Source organism: Zootoca vivipara, chromosome 3, assembly GCF_965207765.1.
Source record: "Zootoca vivipara chromosome 3, rZooViv2.hap1.1, whole genome shotgun sequence".
Taxonomy (NCBI): Eukaryota; Metazoa; Chordata; class Lepidosauria; order Squamata; family Lacertidae; genus Zootoca; species Zootoca vivipara.
This window is the reverse complement of record NC_142586.1, coordinates 102,605,271-102,631,365: the sequence shown is the minus strand read 5'-3', so window position 1 is coordinate 102,631,365 and position 26,095 is coordinate 102,605,271. Positions and strand designations below refer to the sequence as shown.

Genomic DNA, 26,095 nt, shown 5'->3' with positions numbered 1-26,095 from the left:
AACATGAAGTGTCTTTCCGGCAGAGGCGGTGTCCTGCGGCTGCCGAGGGAGAAGCATGGGCGACAGCGCGTGCAAGTGGCGGGCTTTGCCCAGTGGCCCCAGCCTCAGGAACCTCACGGCGCCGGACTACGGGCTGCCCAAGGAGCGCCAGACGCCGGCCCTGCAGAACGTGGCGCGGGCGCACACCGAGTCCTTCAACTACGCCGTGGGAGAAGGGCTGCAGCGGGCCGTGCAGGTGGAGCCGGAGGGGCGAGAGGAGGGGAAGGAGCCGGCGGGGGGGGGGGGAGTGGAGTCAAGGAAAGGAAGCGGGTATAATATTACTAGTAGTAGTGGTGGTGGTGGTGGTGGTGCAGTTGTACTAGAACAGTAAAAGGGGATGCGAGGGAAGTCAGTTGATAGTACTGTATTTAATAGCAACTACTGCTACTACTACTGCTACTTCTTTACTGTATTGGACTTTCTTACCAAACTAAAAAAAATTCCTTCCAGCAGCACCTTAGAGACTAACTAAATTTGTCATTGGTATGAGCTTTCATGTGCATGCACACTTCTTCAGATACTGTAGGTATCTGAAGAAGTGTATCTGAAGAAGTGTGGTGTCTGAAGAAGTGTGCATGCACACAAAAGCTCATACCAATGACAAACTTAGTTGGTCTCTAAGGTGCTACTGGAAGGAATTTTTCTATTTTATTCTTATTTTGTTTCAACGGCAGACCAACATGGCTACCTACCTGTTCCTCAGAAATGTATTTCACAAAGAATAAATTGTACTGGGGAAAGGAAGTGGCAGTTGGCATTTGATCGATCATTTCATTATATTTATGTACCGCCTGATTGTAGAAGGGAAAGAACCTTCAGAGCAGTTTGCGAAGAGGGTAAAACCATTGCTTTAAAAAAAGTATGGCTGTGTTTTAAAACATACAAAAAGGTTAAAACCAGCATAGTGTAGACTAAAGCAAATCAAAATTCATTCAGGCTTTCTAGACATCTGGCTAAGGCGCATCTAAGTAAGAATACCTTCAGCAGATGCAGGAAAAAAATACAGTAAAGATGTCTGCAGGGAGCATGCATTAGCCGGTATCAAAGTGAATAATAATATTAATATTCTAAGAGTAAGAGGGATTTGTGGGTTTTAAAAAACATGTAGTGCCTTTATTGGGACCAACTAAAAAGTCACAAAGAAGTGAGCAGGTAAGGAAAAGAGCTATTGCTCAGAGGTTTGCTGCCTCTAATCCTGGAGAGATAATATACTGTATTTTAATATTCTGTTGGAAGCCGCCCAGAGTGGCTGGGGGAACCCGACCAGATGGGTGGGGTATAAATAATAATAATAATATATTATTATTATTATTATTATTATTATTATTATTATTATTATTATAGTACAGGACAGTCATGACCAGCAGTGGATTTGGTGGTGAGCTGTGATAACCTGTGGGTTTTCTTTTTCTTTTTCTCTCTCATTTTTTAAAGGCCATTCCACCTTTGGAATTTATTTACAAGAATGATCGGATCACTTTGGCCATTGTGGGGGCCACCATCAACCCTCCTATGGTACCAAAAGGAAGTATATGTAACGAGCTGAAAGTTTACCCAGCAGAATGCAGGGGTCGCAAAAGCACCTACCGCGGAAAAATAACTGTAAGTAACAAATGGAATGACGTGTAAAGGAGTGTGGTGGAATCATGTGACCTTTAGAAATCCAAGGTGTGTAGAGACCTGGCACTACATTATTTTGGAGATTTATACACTCCCAGCTGGTGTATAGGGATGCGGGTGGCGCTGTGGGTTAAACCACAGAGTCTAGGGCTTGCCGATCAGAAGGCCGGCGGTTCGAATCCCTGTGACGGGGTGAGCTCCCATTGCTCGGTCCCAGCTCCTGCCAACCTAGCAGTTCGAAAGCATGTCAAAGTGCAAGTACAGTGGTGCCTCGCTAGACGAAATTAATTCGTTCCACGGGTCTTTTCTTATAGCGAAAAATTCGTCTAGCGAATCCCATAGGAATGCATTGAAATTTTTTTGCCCATAGGAACACATTAATTGAATTTCAATGCATTCCTATGGGAAACCGTGATTCGCTCTAGACGAATTTTTCGTAAAACGCATTCATCTAGCGAGGCAAGCTCCGCTCGAAAAATCCTTTCGTTAAGCGGAAATTTCGTTAAGCAGGGCATTCGTTAAGTGAGGCACCACTGTAGATAAATAGGTACCGCTCCGGCAGGAAGGTAAACGGTGTTTCCGTGTGCTGCTCTGATTCTCCAGAAGCGGCTTAGTCATGCTGGCCACATGACCCGGAAGCTGTACGCCAGTTCCCACGGCCAATAAAGCGAGATGAGTGTCGCAACCCCAGAGTCGGTCACGACTGGACCTAATGGTCAAGGGTCCCTTTACCTAGCTGCCGTATAAGGTGAACTGTTAAGACAGCATGTGGGTGTTACGATTCCAAATAATTTGTCAGCTACCACTTTCTTCCATTAAGAACAGTTTGCAAGCATGGTGATAGGTGGGTTTGCTCATGTAAGCCAACCCATGATTTGCCTCAAGCGGAGAGATGGGAAGAGAGCATGTGAGGCTACAAGTTAAGCATTAAAATAGTTTGATTGTGATTAGAAAAACAGGCAGCGCTGAACTGGACCACACTCTGGTCTTTCAGAAAATCTGATGAATTCATACTTGGAATCTAACTAGACATTGTAGGGAGATGCCTTATACCATGGCAGGCTATTGATTCATCTAGCTTGTTTACACTAGAGATAGTCAATGTGATGCCCTCCATATGCTGTTGGACTGCGGTTTCCATCAGCCCCAGCCAAGATGGCCAGTGGTCAAGGATAGTGGGAATTGTAGTCCAACAACATCTGGAAGGGACCATGTTGGCTACTGCTGGTCTACCTAAGCTGGCAGCGGCTCTCCGGGGTTTCAGAAAGAAAATTGGCTGCCTGTGAGTATCCAGACCCTATTCAAGGGGTTTCTACTAGTGCACAAAGCCCTATGTTACTTGGTACCTAAGATCTTGAAGGAACGTCTTTACCAGTAACTTCTGGCTTGAAATTTGCAATCTGAGGGAGAGGGCCTGTTTGAGGTCCTGTCCATCAGTTGGAGCAGTAAGGAGGATGGGGGCCTGAGAAAGGGCCTTCTCAGTGCTTGTGCCCCAGTTAAGGAACTCCCCAAGGAAAATGAGTCATGCAGGTGGGATGTTGAGAATTGTTTTTGCCCAGGCCTTTGTAACATAGTTCAGGAACACTTTTGTCTCCTGCTGTGGATGCTCTTAATTGATGTGGATGTTCTAATTGCTTTCATGAATAGGAGTTTTCTTGTTCTCAGCTGCCCTGAATTCCCTTTGGGGAGAAAGGACATGTTATAAATTTGACCTAATAAGTAAGCACACTGCTGGCAGTTTTTTCCTCTAGGCACATTTTTTTGTGCCTTTGTAAGATACTTGCAGTGTAGCTATTTCTTTGAGAGGAGAGTCTTCTACATTTTCAGTGATTTAGATAATATAGATCTGTTTTTCTCAAATCATTATTTCCCCTCCAATATAGGCTGATATCAGCTGGGCACTGAATGGCACCCCTAAAGGGATTATAAAACAGTCCCTCGGAAATGCTCCAATTATGGTGAAGTCCAAACTTTGTAATCTCCACGGTCTCTCTCCCAAAGAGCTCATCAAACACCATGAGGAGGAAGAGGTATTGCTGGATTTTATTGATTTGCCTTTCTACGTAGGAAGCCGCCTTATACTGAGTCATATCATTGGTCCACCCTGCTCCCTATTGTCCACCCTGACTATCAACAGCTGTATGGGGTTTCAGATTGGGAGTCGCTCCCAAACCTACCTAGAGATGCCAGGGATTGACCTTCTGCATGTAAATCAGATGCTTTAACGACTGAGCTACAACCCCTCCTTTTATATGAAGCAAAAGAAAGTGAATGTTGCATTGCTTGGAATGAGTTTCACCATGTCCATTTCAAAAGTGATTTGTACCAAGATTGTTTTCTCTCCCTCTGGAGAAAACAATCTATTGACTTCTGTGAGGACCTAGGGGTGCTATTATTAATATTTAGCTTTGTACTTGGTTGTGGGGGACGCAGGTGGCGCTGTGGGTTAAACCACAGAACCTAGAGCTTGCCGATCAGAAGGTTGGTGGTTCAAATCCCCGTGACGGGGTGAGCTCCCGTTGCTCGGTCCCAGCTTCTGCCAACCTAGCAGTTCAAAAGGACGTCAAAGTGCAAGTAGATAAATAGGTACCGCTACAGCGGGAAGGTAAATGGAGTTTCCATGTGCTGCTCTGGTTCGCCAGAAGCAGCTTTGTCATGCTGGCCACATGACCTGGAAGCTGTTCACCGGCTCCCTTGGCCAATAACGCGAGATGGACCTAATGGTCAGGGGTCCCTTTACCTTTATCTTACGTGGTTGTAGTTTGCTTTTTAAAGTGCAATCATTTTAAAGGTAAAGTTGATAACTTCCCTAAGTGGAATGGAAAATGCAGGCTACAAATAGGGAGCAGGGTGGACCAAATAAAGAAAATAAACTAGATTATGTTGAAATTAAATTTCCTCTTACTAAAATTTTGGTCGTTCTTTGCAACAAAAACGATATTAAAAAATGAGTAAGTGTACCCTCCACTTCCAGACCTAATAAAATCTGCCTTTATTGATTAATGCACTGAAGTCTTAGTGGATCAACCAATTCAATCTTGCAGCTCTGTTAATTGCCTTTTTTTCACCTTTTGGCAGGAAATGGGAGGCTATTTCATTGTTAACGGTATAGAAAAGGTGATCAGAATGGTGATTATGCCAAGGCGCAACTTTCCCCTTGCAATGATTAAACCAAAATGGAAATCCAGAGGTCCAGGCTACACACAATATGGTAATGTTGTTCTTCGTAAAATAACTTTAAAATAATCCTGCATTAAAATAAATAAATCAGATGATGAACAGCATATGCTGTTGCTCTTGCTGTTCTCTGGATTTAGCAATCTATCTACCTTTGATTCTTCCTCCCCTGATGCCGTTGAGTTGCTCTGCCCACTTCCACAAATGCTGGAGTAAAGTATGTAAGGGGTGCCAGAGAACAGTGGCAGAGCATGGGCTCTGAATGCAGAGTGGGGGGCCCAAGTCCAGGACCCAGCATCTTGGGCAGCCAGACTGGAATAGAAGTCTGCCTGCAGCCTTGGAGCATGGCTGGAACCCTCCTTACCTGGGTCCCCCAGGCTGTTTAGAGTGGATCATAGCCACCTTTCCTTCACCTGATGCCATATGCCATCGGGCACAGGGAAGGTCAGGTTGAGAAAAGTCAGAAAAGAATTGAAGCCGCGGTTGTAAGGGAAGAGTTGGGTGCGCTTCGAGCATCCATGCTTTCACATGTCATAGAATTGTAGAGTTGGAAGGGACCCTGAGGATCATCTAGTCCAACCCTCTGCAATTCAACGCTTGAAGGATCATAGCTGAATAGTAGAGCCTCTGCTTCATATGCATAAGGTCCCAGATTCAATCTCTGGCATCACCTGGTAGGGCTTGCTGCCTGAATCCTGGAGATCCACCGTCGGTCAGCATAGGCAATACTGAGCCAGATGGACCAATGGTCTGGCTCAGTATAAGGCAGATTCCTATGCCCCATCAATCACCTGCTGTCTCCTGGCCAAATCAGACTCCCTGCTCTTGTCTTAGAGAGCCTTCCAACCAAAATAAGCTATGCTAGACTTCATTTTCATTTATTATATTTCTATGCCGCTTTTCACTCACATGAGTCACAAAGCGGCTTACGTAACAATACATAATAAGTAGAGCATCACAATTGTAACATAAACCATATAAAACAATTACAAATCGTCAGGAAAACAACCACCTTCTATAAAGCAACTTTAAAAAAAACAGTCCAAACAGCACGACCACAAGAAAAATTGTACAGTGGTGCCTCGCTAGACGAATGCCCTGCTAGACGAAAATTCCGCTTAACGAAAGGATTTTCTGATCGGAGGTTGCCTCGCTATACGACGAGGTTTTCTATGGCCACCGCTTCGTCTTGCGAGCGTGGCCATAAAAACCTCTGATCAGAAAATCAGGGCATTCATCTAGCGAAAGGGGAACCAGCTGTAGCAAGGAAAGAAGGCAAAGGAAGATCAGCTGAGAGGCGCTGACAGCTGTCAGCACCTCTCAGCTGATCTTCCTTTGCCTTCTTTCCCCGCTGCAGCTGGTTCCCCTTTGTGTTCCGCTGGTCTCTGCCCCGGCAGAGACCAGCGGAACACAAAGAGGGACTAGCGGGGGAGGAACTAGGTGTCTGCCCGCTTGCCTTCGCCGAGAAAGCCGGGTGCCTTCTCAGGGAATGCAAGCGGGGGGCACCTAGCCCGCCCGCTTGCGTTCCCTGAGCAAGCTGGGCGCTTTCTCGGCGAAGGCAAGAGGGCAGGCTAGGTGTCCCCCGCTTGCCTTTGCCGAAGTTACGCTCTGTGTCAGGGGAGGCGGCGGCGGGAGAAGGTCTTCCCCCGCCGCCTCCTCACGCCCCGCACCACCGGCACGGAGCGCAACTTCGGACGTCTCCGAAGTTGCGTTCCGTGTCGGGGAGGCAGGCGGGAGGCGGTGGCGGGAGAAGGTTTTCCCCTGCCACCGCTTGTCGCCGCGAAAAGCCGGCATGGGGCTTGGCGGCGGTGGGGGAAAGGCAATGTGTGTGTGGGAAAGCGGAGGATCCTCCGTTCCCCACCCCACCGCCCGACAGAGCACCCCCCCGGAACCGAAGTGCGGCGCTGCGGTGCCTTTTCGCCATTTGCCTTCCCCGAGCCAAGGGGGAGGCAAACTGCGAAAAGCCCCCGGCTGCAGCGCCGCACTTCGGCTCTGGCACTGGCTTGGAGGCGGTGTGGGAAAGGCGCAGGATCGTTCCTTCGCCTTTCCCCCACCCCTCCCGACAGAGTCGGATCCAACGAAGCTTCTGAAGCTTCGTCCGATCCGGCTCTGTCGTTGGCAGCAGCGGCGCTTGCTCTCTTGGCTCGGGGAAGCGCCGGCCTGCCTTCCCCGAGCCAAGAGAGCAAGCGCTGCCACCACCACCAGTTTCCCCGGAGCCCATAGGAACGCATTGACTTTTAATGCATTCCTATGGGAAACGGTGCCTCGCTAGACGAAATTTTCGTAGGGCGAATTAATTTCGTCTAGCGAGGCACCACTGTATTATAAAATCCACAAAGCATTAACAGCACTCATAATCCACAAAACAATATGAACAACATTAACAAGCTAACCACCAAAAGCACTAAGCACTGCTGAATTCTGCTAGGCTTAATGGAACTAGTAGTTTGGCACTATAATGTTAGTACAGAGGTGCAAATGAATGTCCTTTCTTTGGTGATTGCTAGGGTTGAGTATTAGGTAAATGCATTACCGTATTTCTTCTTTGGCTTATAACAGTAATGCTGGTATTTTTAGATGACAAAATGACACAGCAACTCTTAGAGGTTTATTTGTTTATTAATTGGTATATATGCTACGGTTTGCTTCCTTTGGATGGTGCTAGGTGTCTCAATACACTGCGTTAGAGATGAACACACAGCGGTTAACATGACCCTTCATTACCTTGAAAATGGCACAGTGATGCTGAACTTCATTCATCAAAAAGAGCTGTTCTTTCTTCCACTCGGATTTGTACTGAAGGTACTACAGCTGTGCTCTGTCCGTAGGATCCCTGTTATATTTTACACACTACTTTTCCAAGAACCATGAGACGTACAATTGCAAATAAGCCGCTCAAAGTTAATAGCCCACCTGCTTTCACACACTAGTGTAAGCCATTTATGGTATGTCAGTAGCCTGAAAGGAGAGTGAAGACACTCTTCCAGTTTCCAGAGTCTTTCTGTGCTTGGATGCCTAGAGTCCATTTCTACTCAAGGCAGGTTGAGGTAGGCAAGTGGCTATTTACAAGCCTGTCACTAGCTTAGATTAAATGTAGCAGTCGAGCCATGATTTTCATGGACGGGCTTTAAACTTGCAAACTTTCTCCTCCGCTTGCACCCCTCCCTTCTTTCCTAAATCATATTTTGCTGTGATGTCCAAATAGAGCAAAAGCTGAGCTTCCAATTCCGGCTTGGAGGCAAACCTTTTGCCCTGTATGAACATGGCAAACAATGGATTGTTTAAACCAAGTAGAGAATATACAGGTGAAACGCGGAAAATTAGAATATTGTCGAAAAGTGCATTTATTTCAATAATGCAACTTAAAAGGTGAAACCAAAATATGAGATAGATGCATGACATGCAAAGCAAAATATGCCAAGCCTTTATTTGTTGTAATTTTTTGTCGTTAGGCGGGTCAATTATAAATGGAATGTAATTAATGAAATGTAATAGCGATGTTTATTTTTGTATTATTGTAACTATTTGTTTTATTACTGTGGAATTTCCAAAAGAAAGCCTTTGTTCTTAATCTGAAACTGTTCTTAACCTGAAGCACCACTTTAGCTAATGGGGCCTCCTGCTGCCGCCGTGCCGCTGGAGCACGATTTCTGTTCTCATCTTGAAGCAAAGTTCTTAACCCCGGGTACTATTTCTGGGTTAGCGGAGTTTGTAATCTGAAGCGTTTGTAACCCAAGGTACCACTGTATATAGTATGGTTCACCTCATTCCTTCCTGTCCCCACATTCCAGGGACATGTTGGGAAAATGGGAAAACATCATAAGAAAAAGGCTGCCTGACCCCAGTATACATGGTAGCAGGCTATATACAGAATTGCAGGCTTTGAAAATCATGTTGCTTTTAGCGATACCTGCCTAATGTGTTCTCCACCCCCCCCAAACTAATTTCTTCAAACCTTTTCTTTCTCTCCTCTAGGCATTAGTTAGTTTCTCAGATTTCCAGATTTTTCAGGAGTTGATTAAAGGAAAAGAAGAGGATACTTTCTACAAGAACTGTATGTCTCAGATGCTGCGGCTGGTAGCAGAGGATGGCTGCATGACGCAGAAACAAGTCCTCATCTTCCTGGGGCAGCGCTTCAGAGTGAAATTCAGCCTTCCTGACTGGCACAGCAGTGAACAAGTTGGAGAGTTCCTTCTTGAGTATGTCTTTAGGCAGATGTAACTTAAACTATATCTTCCTCTTGAAATACAAAACCAGTCTTTGACTGGTTTCAAACCAGACCCTGGTGCAGGGGTCCCCAACCTGGAGGTACGTTCAGAAATATTAAAGGTTGAATCCAGCAAGACACTGGCGTCAGTGGAATGACTTCTGCAAGAGCAGTGGAACTGCCCCCTTGCCCTCTGCTGCCCCTGCACTGCCTCCAGATCGGTTCCTGAGGGCTGGGAGAAGCCCCAAATTTGGAGGATGAGAGGGAGGGGAAGTTCTGTTCCACTTGTGCAATAGGATGCAACCTTGTGCAATTATTCAAATCTAATGTTCAGTGGGTGTACAACCCCAAAGAGTGTACACTCTTTCACACAAACACTTCTACGTGTATAGAAGCAGTTTGTACCTGCATTCAGTGTAATGTGTGAGCAAGCCTTGAATGTTTCTTGGGGGTTAGGAGTCTTAGTTTCACGAAGAAAACCAATGTGAATTTTTTTTTGTTACAATTCATTGCATGAATAATAATTACCAAAAAAAGCTATTCTATCCCACCCCAACGGAAGACTAATTTTCTTCCAGTGAAATAGGCCCTTTACCAAAACTTAGGGAAGGTCACCACCACCATGAAATCCTAGGCTGCTTTGTATCGTTGAAAGTACCAAAGGCGTTGCAAAGATAGCATTGGGCTAAAATTACTGCCATGTTTAAGTTTTGGAGTGATGCTCAGCTAAAAAAGAAATAGTTATTACAAAACTTTGTGTTGCTCCCACAGCCAATGCATCTGCATACACCTGAATAACAAAGCTGAGAAGTTCTACCTGCTTTGCTTCATGACTCGGAAACTCTTTACTTTAGCCAAAGAAGGCTGCATGGAGGACAATCCAGACAGTTTAATGAATCAAGAGGTGCTCACCTCGGGACAACTTTACCTCATGTTTTTAAAGGTACTACCCTGAGAGTTATTCTCCATTCCCCTATATATAGCCAGAAACATGCTCTTTAATAGTTGCCAAAAATCTTTGTATTTTTTTGCCTGTGTGCCGTGAGAAACAGGCAACAGCTTTTCAGATTACATCAAGCATCTTGTGGTTCCCACAAACTTCCATTTATTTTGTGTAAAAGGTAAAGGGACCTCTGACCATTAGGTCCAGGGTTGCGGCGTACATCTCGCGTTATTGGCTGAGGGAGCCGGCGTACAGCTTCCGGGTCATGTGGCCAGTATGACAAAGCCGCTTCTGGCGAACCAGAGCAGCGCACGGAAATGCCGTTTACCTTCCTGCTGTAGTGGTACCTGTTTATCTACTTGCACTTTGACGTGCTTTTGAACTGCTAGGTTGGCAGGAGGAGGGACCAAGCAATGGGAGCTCACCCCGTCGTGGGGATTCGAACCGCTGACCTTCTGATCGGCAAGCCCTAGGCTCTGTGGTTTAACCCACAACACCATAACTATTTTATGTCATTTATAGGCTGTCCCATCACTGAAGTCCTCTGGGCAGCTTACAGGGTTTAAACCAACAAAATTACAAGTGATAGCCAATGCAGTGCCCTCAAGATTATGTGGACTACAACTTCCATCAGCGCCAGCCAGCCTGGCCAATAACCTCGGATGATAGTAGATGTAGTCCGCAACACTGGAAGGGTGCTATGTTGACAACTCCTGGTATAGCCCATCACATAATTACAAAGACCTGGAAAAAAATTAAAAGGTCTTTGTGCGGCATCAGAAAGAGATTAAAGTAAGTGCCAAGCAGGTTTCATTGGGGAGGTTATTTTAATGCTGAAAATAGTAGACTAGGAAATTGCTCTCCCTGGATAAGATAATCCTAAGTAAAAACTGTTCTTATTATATGGAGTTATTTGTGCCAGGAAGTTTTGTGTTTGGTGGGAGAGCTGAGGTTCTGGGGGTTTTTTTGTGACGAAGCTGGAGAAGGAAAATTATTCTCCAGTTGCCCTGCCTCTCACTGATTTCTCACAGCTATGTACTATCCCTCTTACAGGTCAGATTTGAGCTCAGATGCAGGAATATGTATTGCATAGCTGAAAGCAGTGGAAATGTCAGCAGTATCCCAAGGAGCTAGGTTGAGCAGTAACATGGAGCTATGGTTTGGCTAATAAGTTTTTTAAGACTCAGACCTGTGTGCAATACAACTCCAGCTGAACCATAGTTTTCCATTCTTGTAACCCTGGCTTGTTCTTGCCCTGCAAACCGAGATCCCCCAGTTCTCCATTGCAAGGACTCCAAGTGAACAGTCATCTTTTCAGGTTCAGTTAAAATGACAAACTTCTGCCATGAGCCAAGGAGGGGGTTGCAGGACACAAGGTCATTTGAAAGCATGTTCACGTCACAACAAATTGTGGTTTGGTTGATAACAGCTTCTCAACCTAGTCAGTGGGGCAAAATTGTTGTCGGCTGCAGCTTTGATTTCCCTCCTTATTAAGCTGGGTATCTCTACTCACCTCTAGTGGCTGCATATTTGGCCAGAGCATTGAAATCTGTGCCGGTGGTTGATTCTGTGTGACACATTTTGCAATGTAGAAGTTCCAAAGCAGGTGTACATAATAGGAGCTCGGTTGTGATGAATCAGGAGGCAATTTGAGAGAGGCCTAGTTCCAACGGCGACTTTCCCCTCTGCCCTTGTGTTGAGACAGGAACATTCCTTGCCACCCACATACTAGTTCGTCCTGTGGCCAGTTTGTATAGAAGTGCGCTGTGTTAGTTCTTGAAGTCTTTTTTCTTGTTTGTTTTTCTTATCCTATATCGCAGGAGAAGTTGGAAACTTGGTTGCAGTCTGTGAAAATAGCTTTGGACAAGAAAGCTCAGAGGTCAGCTATGACGATTAACGCAGAAAACATGATGAAGATTCTTGGCATGGGGACAGATATTACAAGGATGTTTGAGTATCTCCTTGCTACTGGCAACCTGCGCTCTAAGACAGGTAAAAATGTCAGAGACCTGCAGCACAATTTTGCACAGACATTGAAGCCCCAGTTGAGTTAGATAGGGTAAACCCTTCTAGGTAAACCTGTATAGAATTGCAGCACTAGGATCCCCTGGTGTCAATGCTCAGTGACTTTAAACCAAATCCAAATCTGGATTTGTGAATAGGTACTTGTTACAGGGTGGATAAAAATCAATGATTTTTTTAAAAAATATATATTAAAAATTGGATTTTTAACTTTTAAATCTGATTTTTTAAAAAATTAAATCTGATTTTTAAAATAAAATGCTTTTGGAGGAAAAATCTTTCTAAAGGTAGTTTTCTATTTAAGTTACATTATAGTCCAAAGGCTATTCATCAGGAAATAAGGATTTTAATGTGTGCTAAAACTCAGTCTGAGGGGTTTTTTTTAAAAAAAATCGTTTAACCACATCAGTTAACAAACATATGCTGTAATGTTATTGTTTTACTTAAATAAATTGTTTAAATTGTTTTAAAGGAGATGGTTATTTTTCTCCTTCCAATAAAGTACAGCAGAAAAGTTGTCCAAATATAAACTGTTAACTTATTAAACCTCACAATAATTTTGTAATTATCTGTCTATGTATTTCTAATAGTATAACCAAATCAGTAATTTTTAATATAACTGTAAAAACGACTCTGAAAATTTATTATTCCAAATATGAAACCTTCATCTGGTTGTAAATATTAAGATTATACCAGCAAGAATGAGTCTGTCTGTAAAAAAAATATGATTTAAATCAAGTCTTACTGACTAGTGATTTAAATCGTTATTTAAATTGATTTGATTTAAATCAAATGCACCCTGACTTGTTAGAAGAATATTCTTCTACTTTTAAAAATAATTCATGCTCTTTGGATTATCTGCCAACCTACTTGCTGTTTCTGTTCAGCAGTGTCTGAGTGAATTTCTAAGTTCTCCTCCCGGTTCATCAACTGCTTGGCAGGGGGTTGGACTGGATGGCCCTTGTGGTCTCTTCCAACTCTATGATTCTATGAAAATGAGGCTAATTGCAAAACTATCAATACGGAAACGTTTCCAGCAAGGCAGCAGCCTTCTTAGAAATCTCCCCACGGTGCACTGACTTTTTTTAGCTTGTATTATGTAGATCTGCCTTCCTCAACCTATCGGTGCTTTGGACTACAACTCCCATCAGCCCCAGCCAGCACAACGGAGGAGAGCTGTAGTCTGAAGCACGTGGATGGCACCAGCTTGTGAAAGGCTGCTATAGACATTTTGGGGATATCATAAGCAAGGGGCTTGTTTGCAAGTGAGAATTTGCAAGCGCACAACAAAGCGGATGCAGTGATTCTAGGGTGCAGAGATCAGGTTCCATGGACTCTTGCCTTTTCGGGTGGGGGCGTAACCCAACACTTCCTTATCTTTATGTTTGTAAAACTGCTACAAGGCATGATGAAAACTCAGCACCCAAGGAACACATTTCCAGAGGTTGGGGTTGTGCAACTTCCATAGCTCTCCCATTAGCAGCCAAGGCAGAATAGGTTATACAGAGTAAGAGGAATTAATGCTGATCTGATCAACGTATGTCATTGTAGACAGGGCAGGAAACTGTTTCTTCCTTGTCATATAAGTTAGGATTATTTGGGTGCAGAATTTTAACTTTATAGCGTGTACACACTAAATAGCGTGTACACACTAAATCCTAATCGTAGGATTAGAATGCTCTCTCATTCTAAAGATGGATCATTTGCATCCCAAACTACACTCCCACAACCAATTAACTCCCCTTTAGATTGCAGTCCAGCCTGTAGGATGCTGCAACCAAAGATCAGGAAAGGTGATGCACACCATATCGTTCAAGGGATCACAGCAAAGGAAAGTGCAGATTACAAGGGAACGTATTGAGGATGATTGGCCAATCTGTTGGTGTAATCATTATGCCCTACACTCCTAGAGCGATTCCTTGCTGAAGGCACAGAAGCTGTTACTTGGCCTACACCCACTTGTGTTTACTTCCCCTATTTTTAAAAAATCAGAAGTCCTAATGGAAGCTTACTCTGTTTGCCGCGATGTTCAGATGTTGATGTAGTTTAATATTTGACGTACATCACACAACTCAGTGCATGTGGTGGTGGTGTTAAAACTGCTACTGCTACCAAGCAACTATTCTTGCAAAATAATTCTTGGATCAAAGCTGATTTTCCCTGCTTCCCATTTCTCTCTCTCTCCAAGGTCTGGGCATGCTGCAAAGCTCAGGTCTCTGTGTGGTAGCAGACAAGCTGAACTTCATCCGCTACCTCTCCCATTTCCGCTGTGTGCACAGAGGGGCTGATTTTCTCAAGATGAGAACCACCACGGTGCGCAAGCTGCTGCCGGAGTCCTGGGGCTTCCTTTGTCCTGTCCACACGCCCGACGGAGAACCATGCGGTCTGATGAATCACATGACAGCTCCATGTGAAATAGTAACACAGGCATCGTACACATTCTCCCTGCCGTCCTTGCTTTGCTCTTTGGGTGGGTAAGAATGGATTGATTTGATCTATAAGAAATGCTTTCAGGGGAAAGCAAGTCTCAGATTGGTAGGGTTGCCCTTTCACTGAGCTGTAATTAATATGCCCACAGAGATGGTTGCAAAGTAGTGGGTTTCAAATTGGGTTCTGGGAAATCCTGGGATTCCTTGGAAACATATCTGGGTTTGTCAGTGAGAAGATCATTTATGGCACATACACTTCCTTGAACAGCACTTTTCTAGACTGCTGGTCTTCCCTTGCAGTCTGCAGCCACAAGAATGTCTGGAGTACACCCTCAAGTTGTGCTGGGCAGTGGTGAGGCCCTACAGGCCCAGCATGTGCAGTAGCCCCAGAGCCATGCCCCAGAAGCCTCTGTAGTGTAGTGTTTTGGCAGAATGCAGAAGACCCTTAGCAGACAAGCGCATGTGAAGATAAATGTCAAAAAATTGAAATCATGGAAGATGAGGGCTGCAGCTGCATGCTTAGCAGGTGCTGGAAAGACCTCTGCATCAGATCTTGAATAGCTGCAGCCAGGGAGACCGTACTAAGCTAGATGTGCCACAGTGGACTGAGTCAGTACAAGGCAAGATCATATCTTGAACTACTGTGCTAAATCATATGATTGCTGGCCACAGGATGTGATCAGGCTTGGTCTTTCCCCCGAGAAATCTTAAACCTGATCGATCACTTTCAACAATAAGCTCTTGGGCTGCATTACTGGTATGTATTTCTGCAGCATAGTTTTAGAATGCAAATAAAGAGTCTTCTCACTTCCTGAGTTTGTGGCTGAACCAGGGACCTGAAGCCATGATCTCCCTGCTTCAAATGAAACACTGTTCAGTCAGTGCCCCACCCTGTTTTCAAAATGAGCCACAAACCCTTCTTAGCATATCAGTTTGTTTTTTTAAATAAAAAAAACCCGAAAGAAATTACAGGTTTGTATGTTTCAAACCACCTAGAGAGGCTCATCATTTGGAACAAAGATTTGCTGCAAATTTTGTGTAGTAAAATGTTACATCTGTTCGCCTTCTGAAGGATGCTTGCAGTCGATGGCGTTGATGCATCACATACTGCTGTGCAACTTTCTGTAGGTGTCACTCCAGTTGATGCTGTGCCAAGCCAGCCCTACTCTGAATGTTACCCAGTTTCATTAGACGGCTCCCCAGTAGGCTGGATAGAGAAGGATCAGGCTCCTGGTCTTGTGGAGACACTCAGGCACTTCAAGGTTAGTTTTGTTTGTGCTGCAATGTGCATCTCTACTGTACTTGAAAGTCTGCAGGCTCTTGGACATCTTGCAGCAGTTTGATGGTCCAGCTGCCTGTAGCTATGTTTATCCTACAGAATTAAAAGGGTGAAGAGATAAAGATGAGTTATAATTGTACTAGTGTATTTCAGCCCGTTCAATAACGGGCGCTAGAACATCCTGGGGTTTGGAGAAGCGCTTGCGCAGCGCTTCTCCGAACCCTGGGACCTGTCCTTACTGTCGGCGGCAGGGGGACAGGAACGGAGGAGGAGAAAGCGCTGCTTTCTCCTCCTCCGTTCCTCTCTCCCAGCCGCCGACAGCAAGGAGACATCCTGGGGTTTGGAGAAGCGCTTGTGCAGCGCTTCTCCGAACCCTGGGACCTGTCCTTGCTGTCGGCGGCAGGGGGACAGGAACGGAGGAGGAGAAAGCGCTGCTTTCTCCTCCTCCGTTCCTCTCTCCCAGCCGCCGACAGCAAGGAGACATCCTGGGGTTTGGAGAAGCGCTTGCGCAGCGCTTCTCCGAACCCTGGGACCTGTCCTTACTGTCGGCGGCAGGGGGACAGGAACGGAGGAGGAGAAAGCGCTGCTTTCTCCTCCTCCGTTCCTCTCTCCCAGCCGCCGACAGCAAGGAGACATCCTGGGGTTTGGAGAAGCGCTTGTGCAGCGCTTCTCCGAACCCTGGGACCTGTCCTTGCTGTCGGCGGCAGGGGGACAGGAACGGAGGAGGAGAAAGCGCTGCTTTCTCCTCCTCCGTTCCTCTCTCCCAGCCGCCGACAGCAAGGAGACATCCTGGGGTTTGGAGAAGCGCTTGCGCAGCGCTTCTCCGAACCCTGGGACCTGTCCTTACTGTCGGCGGCAGGGGGACAGGAACGGAGGAGGAGAAAGCGCTGCTTTCTCCTCCTCCGTTCCTCTCTCCCAGCCGCCGACAGGAAGCAGACATCCCGGGGTTCGGAGAAGCGCTTGCGCAGCGCTTCTCCGAACCCTGGGACCTGTCCTTGCTGTCGGCGGCAGGGGGACAGGAACGGAGGAGGAGAAAGCGCTGCTTTCTCCTCCTCCGTTCCTCTCTCCCAGCCGCCGACAGCAAGGAGACATCCTGGGGTTTGGAGAAGCGCTTGCGCAGCGCTTCTCCGAACCCTGGGACCTGTCCTTACTGTCGGCGGCAGGGGGACAGGAACGGAGGAGGAGAAAGCGCTGCTTTCTCCTCCTCCGTTCCTCTCTCCCAGCCGCCGACAGCAAGGAGACATCCTGGGGTTTGGAGAAGCGCTTGTGCAGCGCTTCTCCGAACCCTGGGACCTGTCCTTGCTGTCGGCGGCAGGGGGACAGGAACGGAGGAGGAGAAAGCGCTGCTTTCTCCTCCTCCGTTCCTCTCTCCCAGCCGCCGACAGCAAGGAGACATCCTGGGGTTTGGAGAAGCGCTTGCGCAGCGCTTCTCCGAACCCTGGGACCTGTCCTTACTGTCGGCGGCAGGGGGACAGGAACGGAGGAGGAGAAAGCGCTGCTTTCTCCTCCTCCGTTCCTCTCTCCCAGCCGCCGACAGGAAGCAGACATCCCGGGGTTCGGAGAAGCGCTTGCGCAGCGCTTCTCCGAACCCTGGGACCCGTCCTTACTGTCGGCGGCAGGGGGACAGGAACGGAGGAGGAGAAAGCGCTGCTTTCTCCTCCTCCGTTCCTCTCTCCCAGCCGCCGACAGGAAGCAGACATCCCGGGGTTCGGAGAAGCGCTTGCGCAGCGCTTCTCCGAACCCTGGGACCCGTCCTTACTGTCGGCGGCAGGGGGACAGGAACGGAGGAGGAGAAAGCGCTGCTTTCTCCTCCTCCGTTCCTCTCTCCCAGCCGCCGACAGGAAGCAGACATCCCGGGGTTCGGAGAAGCGCTTGCGCAGCGCTTCTCCGAACCCTGGGACCCGTCCTTACTGTCGGCGGCAGGGGGACAGGAACGGAGGAGGAGAAAGCGGCGCTTTCTCCTCCTTCCTTCCTCTCCCCCAGCCGCCGACAGGAAGGACGCGCGCACTCTCCCCCCCCCGCCTCCTCCAACCGCCGCTCCTCACGGCCAGGGAGGGTTGTGAGGAGGCCTTCGCCGGCCTCCACCCCGGCGGGAGCGGCGGTTGGAGGAGGCAGAGTGGGGGGAGAGTGCGCGCGCGCAGTCTCTGCTGTCCAATCCCTGTATCCCTGGGGCACATGCGCAGTGACCCAGGGACACACGGGACATCTGGACGCAGGGACAACATGGACATTATTATATAGGATAAATACCTGGCCCTACCCTTGCTGACAGTGGGAAGTCTTGCTCTGTTTGAATATTTTGTTTTTCACTTTGCCTCTGTGGATCAGGAGAGACATTTCTGCATCGCTCTCTTGCTTTTGTTGAAGGACATAAAATGGACGCTTCTTTGATTTATGCCAATAGGCAATGCAAGAAAAGAAGATTCCCGTTTGGACGGAGGTGGTCCTTGTCCCAATGACAGGAAAACCCAGCCTTTACCCAGGACTCTTCATTTTCACCACCCCTTGTAGGATGATGCGTCCCGTGCAAAATTTGGCCCTGGGAAAAGAAGAATTAATTGGCACAATGGAGCAGGTACGTGTTGATTATGCAACAATGATCTTGGGAATCCTTTTAGTGTATTTGAACAATAGTATCCTAAGTGGGTAGTTGAATCCCTTCTGCTGCTGTTACTGTGAGTAGAATTGGAAGGGAAATGGGAGGTGATTGGATTCATATCAGGGAAGGGCTGTAGCTCAGAGGTAAAGCATGTGCTTTGCATGCAGAAGGTCCCAGGTTCAATCATCTTCCTATGTTTCTATAGTCTTGTACTTTTCTCTGCAATTTTGGATTGTGCAACTACTTAAAAATATTATTAACAAATCGTTGATACGAAGAGCCGTTGCTAACAAGTTAGTCCAGTGGGTATTGCCTGTGCATCTGTGACCATTTACTTTGCATCTTCTTGTTTCTAATTCTGCAACCACAATTGTCGGCAATGGTGTTGCTGAGCATGTTTTAATGCCACCTTATCTCATGAAATGCTCTTTCCAGCAGGAATAGGTTTTAAGGAAATGAGCTACCATTACCACGACTGTTAAAATCTGGTGCAGATCATGCCAACTGGCGCTCTTTTGATTGCGTGTGTTGACTTAATAGTACGGCATTGAAGAATTGTGACTTCCATTTGTGTAAAAGTCTTTTCTGCAAAGGGTATAAACTGGCTTTCCCTTACCCCAGGTCTTCATGAACATTGCTGTGTCTGAGGATGAAATTCAGCCAGGACTGACCACGCACCAGGAGCTCTTTCCCCACAGCATATTAAGTGTGGTGGCAAGTTTTATTCCCTTCTCGGATCACAACCAGAGTCCAAGAAATATGTACCAGTGTCAGATGGGTAAGTAATCCTTGGCTGTTTTTTTACCCTGGCCTTGGACAGCTCGAGATGCACTTTTTGGACCCACCCTTTTCTTCTGATGTAAATCATATTAACTGCTTTTTAATCATGTACAGTGGTACCTTGGTTTTCGGACGTCTCAGAAGTCGAACGTTTCGGTTTTCAAAAGCTTTTCGGAAGCCGAACACGCCACGCGGCTTCCATATTGAATTTTCTGGACGTAAATGCTTCCGGAAATGCATGCTTCAGTTTTCTGGACGGTTTGGAAGTCAAAAGATCTTCTGGAACAGATTACGTTCGAAAACCGAGGTACCACTGTATTATATTTTATGGTGAAGGGCAGATAGTAATTCCTATAAAACAAAATAACAAAAATGTTCATAGGAAACTCGTTCTCCAAGTATGGATTCTTATGTAGCCAATTGGTTCCCATCTGCACATCAAACTATCAGTTGGGGGAATGCCAAAGTTTGCAACAACCCCCCCCAAAAAAAAACCATAGGGTTTTTTTGGAGAGGGGAGTTGGGTGGGATGCCAAAACAGTGCAGTAAGAACAATGTGGTCATGGGGCACACAACACTGATAATTAATGAGGGGCAGCTAAAGAACCAGGTTGTGGGGGGAATTAAACAGATTATACTAGTGGGTGGTTTTTTTGCTGTGCATGTTGGGGCTGATGGGAATTGTTGAAAGACAACAGAAAAGGGAGGGGGCTCTCCAGAACAAAAAACTTTAAGTGGAACAGAAGATGGAGAGTTGAGGATGCTGGAAACATTAGATTGCACATAGAGCAGCCCCACATAAGGATTTGAAATAGAAAGGGAAACAAATGGAAGTGAATGCCTTAAGTGCTGTATTATTTTTATACTTAGGAAATACAGGGAGACGCCTTACAGGAGATCAGGCTAGTTCATCATCTCACCCAATATTGTCTGCTCTGACTGGCAGTGGCTCTCCAGGGTCTCAGGCACAAGTAATTCCCATCCTCTGCCAGGGAACCAGCCTGTGGTCTGCATGCAAAACCTGCCTTCTTCCTTTGAACTCTGGTCTTTCCCTATGGAAGACATGAAATACTTTGAGCTTATTTCATCTTACGTCTGCTGTGTCTGTGTGTGTATTTTGTCCTTCCAGGCAAGCAGACGATGGGTTTCCCGCTTCTGACCTTCCCATACCGGTCAGACGATAAACTCTACCGACTTCAGACCCCTCAAAGCCCACTGGTGCGGCCGGCTATGTATGACCATTACGACATGGACTCCTACCCGATCGGTACAAATGCAGTTGTTGCCGTGATCTCCTATACTGGCTACGACATGGAAGATGCAATGGTGAGTCCTTGGTTTTAAAAAAGCAAAAAGGAAATTTACGTTCGAATTAATGGTGTTCTCCCTTCCTAATCCCGACACCTTAGGGTGAAAATGAAGGGAAATTTGGAAAATCAGTAAAAATGATTTGGCAAAAGAAAATGATTTGGAAAAATGTATGTTAAGCATTCACAAGGGAGGACATATGTATTTCTGGTCACAGAGGGGGCTCTTTGTTCACTGGGTGTTGGGATAAGGAAGAGAAAGAGGAGGTTCTCCCTAAGGCAGGGGTGGGGAATCTGGTCCTTCAGGGTTTCCCAACCTTTGGTCTCCAGCTGCTTTCAGACTACATTTCCCACCACCCCTGACTACTGATCTTGCTGGCTAGGGATGATGGGAGTTGTAGTCCAAAAACAGCTAGAGACCCAAGGTTGGGAAACGCTGGACTACATCTCCCATCATCCCTTGCCATGAGGGCCTGTGGGAGTTGGGAGCGCAGCAACATCTGGAGGGCCCCACATTCCCGATCCCTGGCTACGGCCTCACATAACTTTAAAGATAGAAATCAGTAGTTTTGATTTATCCTGTTGTTTTTTGACATTTAAGAACTTATAACTTCTGGCATGTATGAAGGTCTGCCTATTACCATGTGAACCAGATAGGTGGGCTATCTTTTGAGTCCCCCGAGGTGATAATTTCAGAAAGCTGAAAATCATGAGTTTATTGGAAAGTGTCATCTTCTGCGTTTTAAGCTGTTTTTATCGTATTATCACCTTGAGATGTGTGTGGAAGGGTATCAGTAGTCGCCACCACCGCGTTTTCCATAAGCGCTGTAACAAAATCATTTGAAAATGCTCAAGCATTGTCTTGTCTCTTTCGTTTTATTCTGATTTTACTATTATTGTTGTTGCACATCACCCCAATCTCTTGAGCGTTGCAAGGTTCCAGGCCCACAGGTTTGTGTTTCCTTTGAAATAGATACAGTGGAGACCGGTATCTTTATGATACATGGTTTGTTTACATGTAAATACAACCTGAGGCTACAATGGAGGAGTTCACAGCATTAACAGCCCAAAGGGGTCTTACTTCCCCAATAGCCTTGGATGTGAGCAGAAATCAGGCATGTCTCTTCCTCACAGGCTTCAGCCTGCTTCTTCCTCCAGCTTCTAGCTTGCATACATACAACTCAGCTTGGCTTTGTCTTTTCTAACTAACTACCAGGAGTTGAGGGAGGGTAGCCCATGCTTTGTTACCTTCATGAGCCATATTTGGAGGGAAGCTTATCTGGCTATTTTAACCATTTGAATCCACCTTTAGATTTTAACCTTTGCTGGATCCTAGAATTGAAAGGGACTCAGGTATATGCAGCCTAATCCCCCTCCTCAAACTCATAACATTATCGTTATTATTACTTAGCTTGAATTGATTTCTAGTTTGCCTTTTAGAGTGTATACCCCCCTCCCCAGGCTAATTACAAACCAATACAGCGTTAAAAGTCAAACTTTAAAATGACGCTTAAAAACAAAGAATGACATTAAAATAGCAGTAGTAGATCAAACAGTTCCTAAATAAGAGAGCTAAGATTATCTGAATTTGGGGATAAAAGGATCTTCAAGTTTCCTTAAAGGCCAAGTTTTTATTTGACATTGATTTGTGTGGGGGTTTTATTTCATGTTGTTTTTAGATCCTGAACAAGGCTTCATGGGAGAGAGGCTTTGGACATGGAAGTATCTACAAAACGCAACGTATTGACCTTGCGGAAAAAGTCAAGAAGGGAGAGGATAATCTGGTATTTGGGATTGGTCAGGATAAGCTGACAACTTTGCAGAATCTGGATCCTGACGGCTTGCCCCACATTGGAGCCAGACTTCAATATGGGGACCCTTTCTATAGTTACGTGAATCTCAACACGGGGGAAAGCTTTGTGACCTACCACAAGTGAGTTCAAAATGCTGCTATTTAGCTACAGTTTTCAACAAGACGATGGGTGTGTGTGTGTGTGTGTGTGTGTGTGTGTGTATATAAACTGCCTATTGAAACACTAGTGAACCTGTGGCTCTCTAGGTGTTGCTGGTCTACAAATCCCATCCCATTGGCCATGCTGACTAATTCATGGAGGATAAGGCTACTAGCCACAATGGCTATGTTCTCTTTTCACTGTCAGAGACAGCGTGCTTCTGAATACCAGTTCCTGGGGTTCCCAAGAGGGGAGACTCCTGTCGTACTTAAGTCCTGCTTCCAGGCTTCCCCTGGGCATCTAGTGGGCCAGTGTAAGAACAGGTTGCTGTACTAGATGGGCCATTGGCCTGATCCAGCAAGGTTTTTTTTATATTCTTAGGCTGGCTGGAGTTTATGTAAGTTGGAGCCAAGCAACATCTGGAGGACCATGGGTTCCCCACCCTGCTTTATAGGTTCTCTGTTGAACAGAGCAGTATTTTGCTCTGGAAAATGCTTTGGATGGGGGCAGTTCTGTTGCAGTGCATTTAGGCAGCTATGCTCACAGGATAGCCTTGGCTGAGTCACAGGGTCACTCATACCCACAAAACCTGGCCAAACCCATTTGTGGAAGTTAATGGATGAAAAAAATTAATGCTCTTTACAAGATTGTGAAGCCTTTTGCAAGCCTTCTCTGGCTTCCCTTTTAAGATTGCTGCCAAATTTGGCCCATGAGACAGGTCCCGATAAGGTTCTCCACCCGTCCTTCCCCTCTCCTGATTGCAATGGTGGTTATTAATGGTTGCAGTTAGGCAGCAATCCTTGGGACTATTTGCTCTGGGTGTTAAGGTTTGGGTTGAGAGCATTTGCTTCCTTGCTTTCTTTATTTGCAGGATCTTTTCATTTGTTTCCATCTTCATTTTATTCTGTATTTGTATTGGGTGAATACTTCACACATTCCCCTCCCCCATCATCTTCAAATAAATTGGAATCAACTTTCCTCCAAAATCTGTTGGCGATCCAAACCTTTTTTTCCTTTTTTTCCCAGGAACAAGGAAATCTGTATTGTGGATAACATCAAAGTATGCAGCAACGACACCGGGACTGGGAAATTCAGGTGTGTCTGCATCACCCTGAGGGTCCCCCGGAATCCAACGATCGGGGACAAATTTGCCAGCCGGCACGGACAGAAAGGCATCTTGAGCAGACTGTGGCCTGCTGAGGACATGCCCTTTACCGAAAGCGGGATGGTGCCGGATATCCTCTTCAACCCTCACGGCTTTCCGTCCCGAATGACCATTGGCATGTTAATTGAGAGCATGGCGGGCAAATCCGCCGCTCTGCACGGGCTTTGTCACAACGCCACGCCCTTCACGTTTTCCGAGGAGAACTCTGCTCTGGAATACTTTGGCGAGATGCTGAAGGCCGCCGGCTACAACTTCTACGGAACGGAGCGAATGTACAGCGGCGTCTCAGGAGTAGAGCTCGAAGCGGACATCTTCATCGGCGTGGTGTACTACCAGCGCCTCAGGCACATGGTCTCTGACAAGTTCCAGGTGAGGACTACCGGGGCCAGAGATAAAGTCACCAACCAGCCCATCGGAGGGCGGAACGTTCAGGGCGGCATCCGTTTTGGAGAGATGGAGAGGGACGCTCTGCTGGCTCACGGGGCCTCCTTCTTGCTGCACGACCGCCTTTTCCACTGCTCCGATCGCTCGGTGACCCACGTGTGCATCGAGTGTGGGAGCCTGCTTTCTCCCCTCTTGAAGCCCCCGCCCGAGTGGTCCGCCACACGCATCAGGCAACACGTCTGCACCACTTGCGGCCGGAGCGACACCATTGAAACGATTGCCGTCCCGTATGTCTTCCGCGTCTTTGTGGCGGAATTGGCTTCCATTAATGTAAAAGTGAAACTCAGTGTGAGTTAGGGTGGTGTGAACTGTCCCGACCTTAACGCTGGGAGAGAATTGAAAGTACGTTTCTCCCGTGGAACCGTCTTTAAAAGGGCTGTTATGACCTGTCAAGATTAGTCTCCTATATATTTAAAAGTGAGGTGGAACTCTGCTTAATGCTTATTTACAAAGAAATTGGACTCCCAGGGCACACGTAGTTAATGGACTAACTAGAATAATTATTGGGGCTTTCAGTAAATTATTGAAAGCTGGCTTTTTTAAAAAGACGTGTGCTCTGCAGCTGGGACAGGTGAGGAACCTATGGGCCCTTCCATGTTGTTGGACTACAACTCCCATCATTCCCTGGTCATTGGCAATGCTGGCTGAGACAGATGAGACTTGATAGTCTGAAGAAGCACAAGTTCACCACCTCCACAGGTCCCATGGGAGAAACGTATTTGCAATTTCTTCCCAGAGCTAGGAGGTCAAGATAACTTTTGTGTGTGTATGTGAGCTATGGGTTTTCAGTTGTGATGATGAATGCTGACAACAGAGATACCAAAGAGGCTTAGAAATTTTAAAAGCTGACCACACAACCAGAAATATTTGCGGTAGAAAAGAGACATGTGCTTTTTTACACCTCCATATACTGTCCCAGTATTAGAAACTTGCAGCCATTTTCCATTCAAGTAATGTAAGCAAGTCCTTGGACAGCCCTGAAGTGGTCACTAGAATTGCCATAAAAGGAAGGAAAGTTATAATGGACAGAAACAGACTTCTTATGTTTTCACCCCATGATGGGTACCAACAAAAGGTTCTTAGGGTGCTTCCTCCTTGCATTCTGAAGGGCAGGGGCCAAGCTATTTGCTCCATTGTTATTTTACACCCACCGTGCCATTTCTAAGTTGCATACTAGGGTCCAGAAGGACAGATCCACATCCCTATCCCCTCAGATCCCGAACGCCCTGGAACTCTGACGTTTTGGCTCCCGAATGCCACAAACCTGGAAGTAATTGTTCCGGTTTGCGAATGTTCTTTTGGAACCCGAACGTCCACGGCTTCTGGTTGGCTGCAGAAGCTTCCTGCAGCCAATCAGAAGCTGCACTTTGGTTTCTGAACGTTTTGGAAGTCGAACAGACTTCCAGAACAGATTCCATTCGACTTCCAAGGTACGACTGTATTTATTTCCTCAAAAGCAAAGGATGTTGCTTTTTGTTGTTGCTGTTCCATTTTCACCTGAGGTTGCTCACAACATTTCCATTAAAAGATGTTTTACAGTTGATATTGCTTTTGTCTTTTAAAGACCTTTTCAGTTTAATAGGATCCAACTAATATTACTTGCTGCTTTTTTAAAAAAAGGTTTATGAAAAGTTGCCTTGTTTTGATCATGGCTCCATTGTTTGCATTCTGTGAAAAAAATACTTTCTTAAAAAATAAAAAAGAATCTTATGCAAATACTGCTCCTGTTGTTTTTTTTACTCTGGTGATATTTTAGCTTTGTTAGGATTTATAGCAAAGTAAACCTGACCTTGAACCTAAACTATTGGCAGCCCTTATTAATATTCATTATATTTCACACACAAAAAGCAGAAATCCATTGATGGGTTTCAGAAGTTCTGTTGGCATGCTAATGGCCAATTCATATTACTTATGACAGTTCACAGGGGCTGGGGTCAAAACATGGAAGGATCCTTAACAATCTGAAATTTTTATACGCTCCAAAATTTGACCAAAGTAGAATGTTCTATTACTGAACCCAATATATCTGCCTTTGGCATTTGGAGTAGAATTAAAATTGGGGTAGAAGATTACAGGGCTGGGGCTAAGTTCCTGGGTTGAAATGAGAGTTAGCAAATTCAGGGCTTCAAAAC

At 46.0% G+C, this 26,095-nt stretch overlaps 1 protein-coding gene across 1 annotated transcript; it reads left to right on the top strand.

Annotated features, from left to right (window-relative positions):
• Positions 1 to 25,679, top strand: POLR1B (RNA polymerase I subunit B). Its single transcript, XM_035111116.3, has 15 exons — positions 1 to 235; positions 1,474 to 1,641; positions 3,543 to 3,689; positions 4,738 to 4,870; positions 7,502 to 7,638; positions 8,812 to 9,035; positions 9,815 to 9,986; positions 11,807 to 11,978; positions 14,197 to 14,478; positions 15,566 to 15,699; positions 18,121 to 18,291; positions 18,937 to 19,093; positions 20,225 to 20,421; positions 22,082 to 22,335; positions 23,381 to 25,679. Exons 1-15 carry the CDS (start codon positions 56 to 58, stop codon positions 24,258 to 24,260), a joined length of 3,408 nt encoding a protein of 1,135 aa, XP_034967007.3. The 5' UTR covers positions 1 to 55; the 3' UTR covers positions 24,261 to 25,679.
• Positions 25,680 to 26,095: the final 416 nt, after the last annotated feature.

What these genes read in the sequence shown, in the direction of transcription:
- POLR1B (XM_035111116.3), top strand. Translation starts at nt 56, where the DNA reads ATGGGCGACAGCGCGTGCAAGTGGCGGGCTTTGCCCAGTGGCCCCAGC. An exon ending in GTCCTTGCTTTGCTCTTTGG is followed by an intron (nt 14,479 to 15,565) that starts GTGGGTAAGAAT and finishes AACTTTCTGTAG; the next exon opens with GTGTCACTCCAGTTGATGCT. An exon ending in TATGTACCAGTGTCAGATGG is followed by an intron (nt 19,094 to 20,224) that starts GTAAGTAATCCT and finishes TTGTCCTTCCAG; the next exon opens with GCAAGCAGACGATGGGTTTC.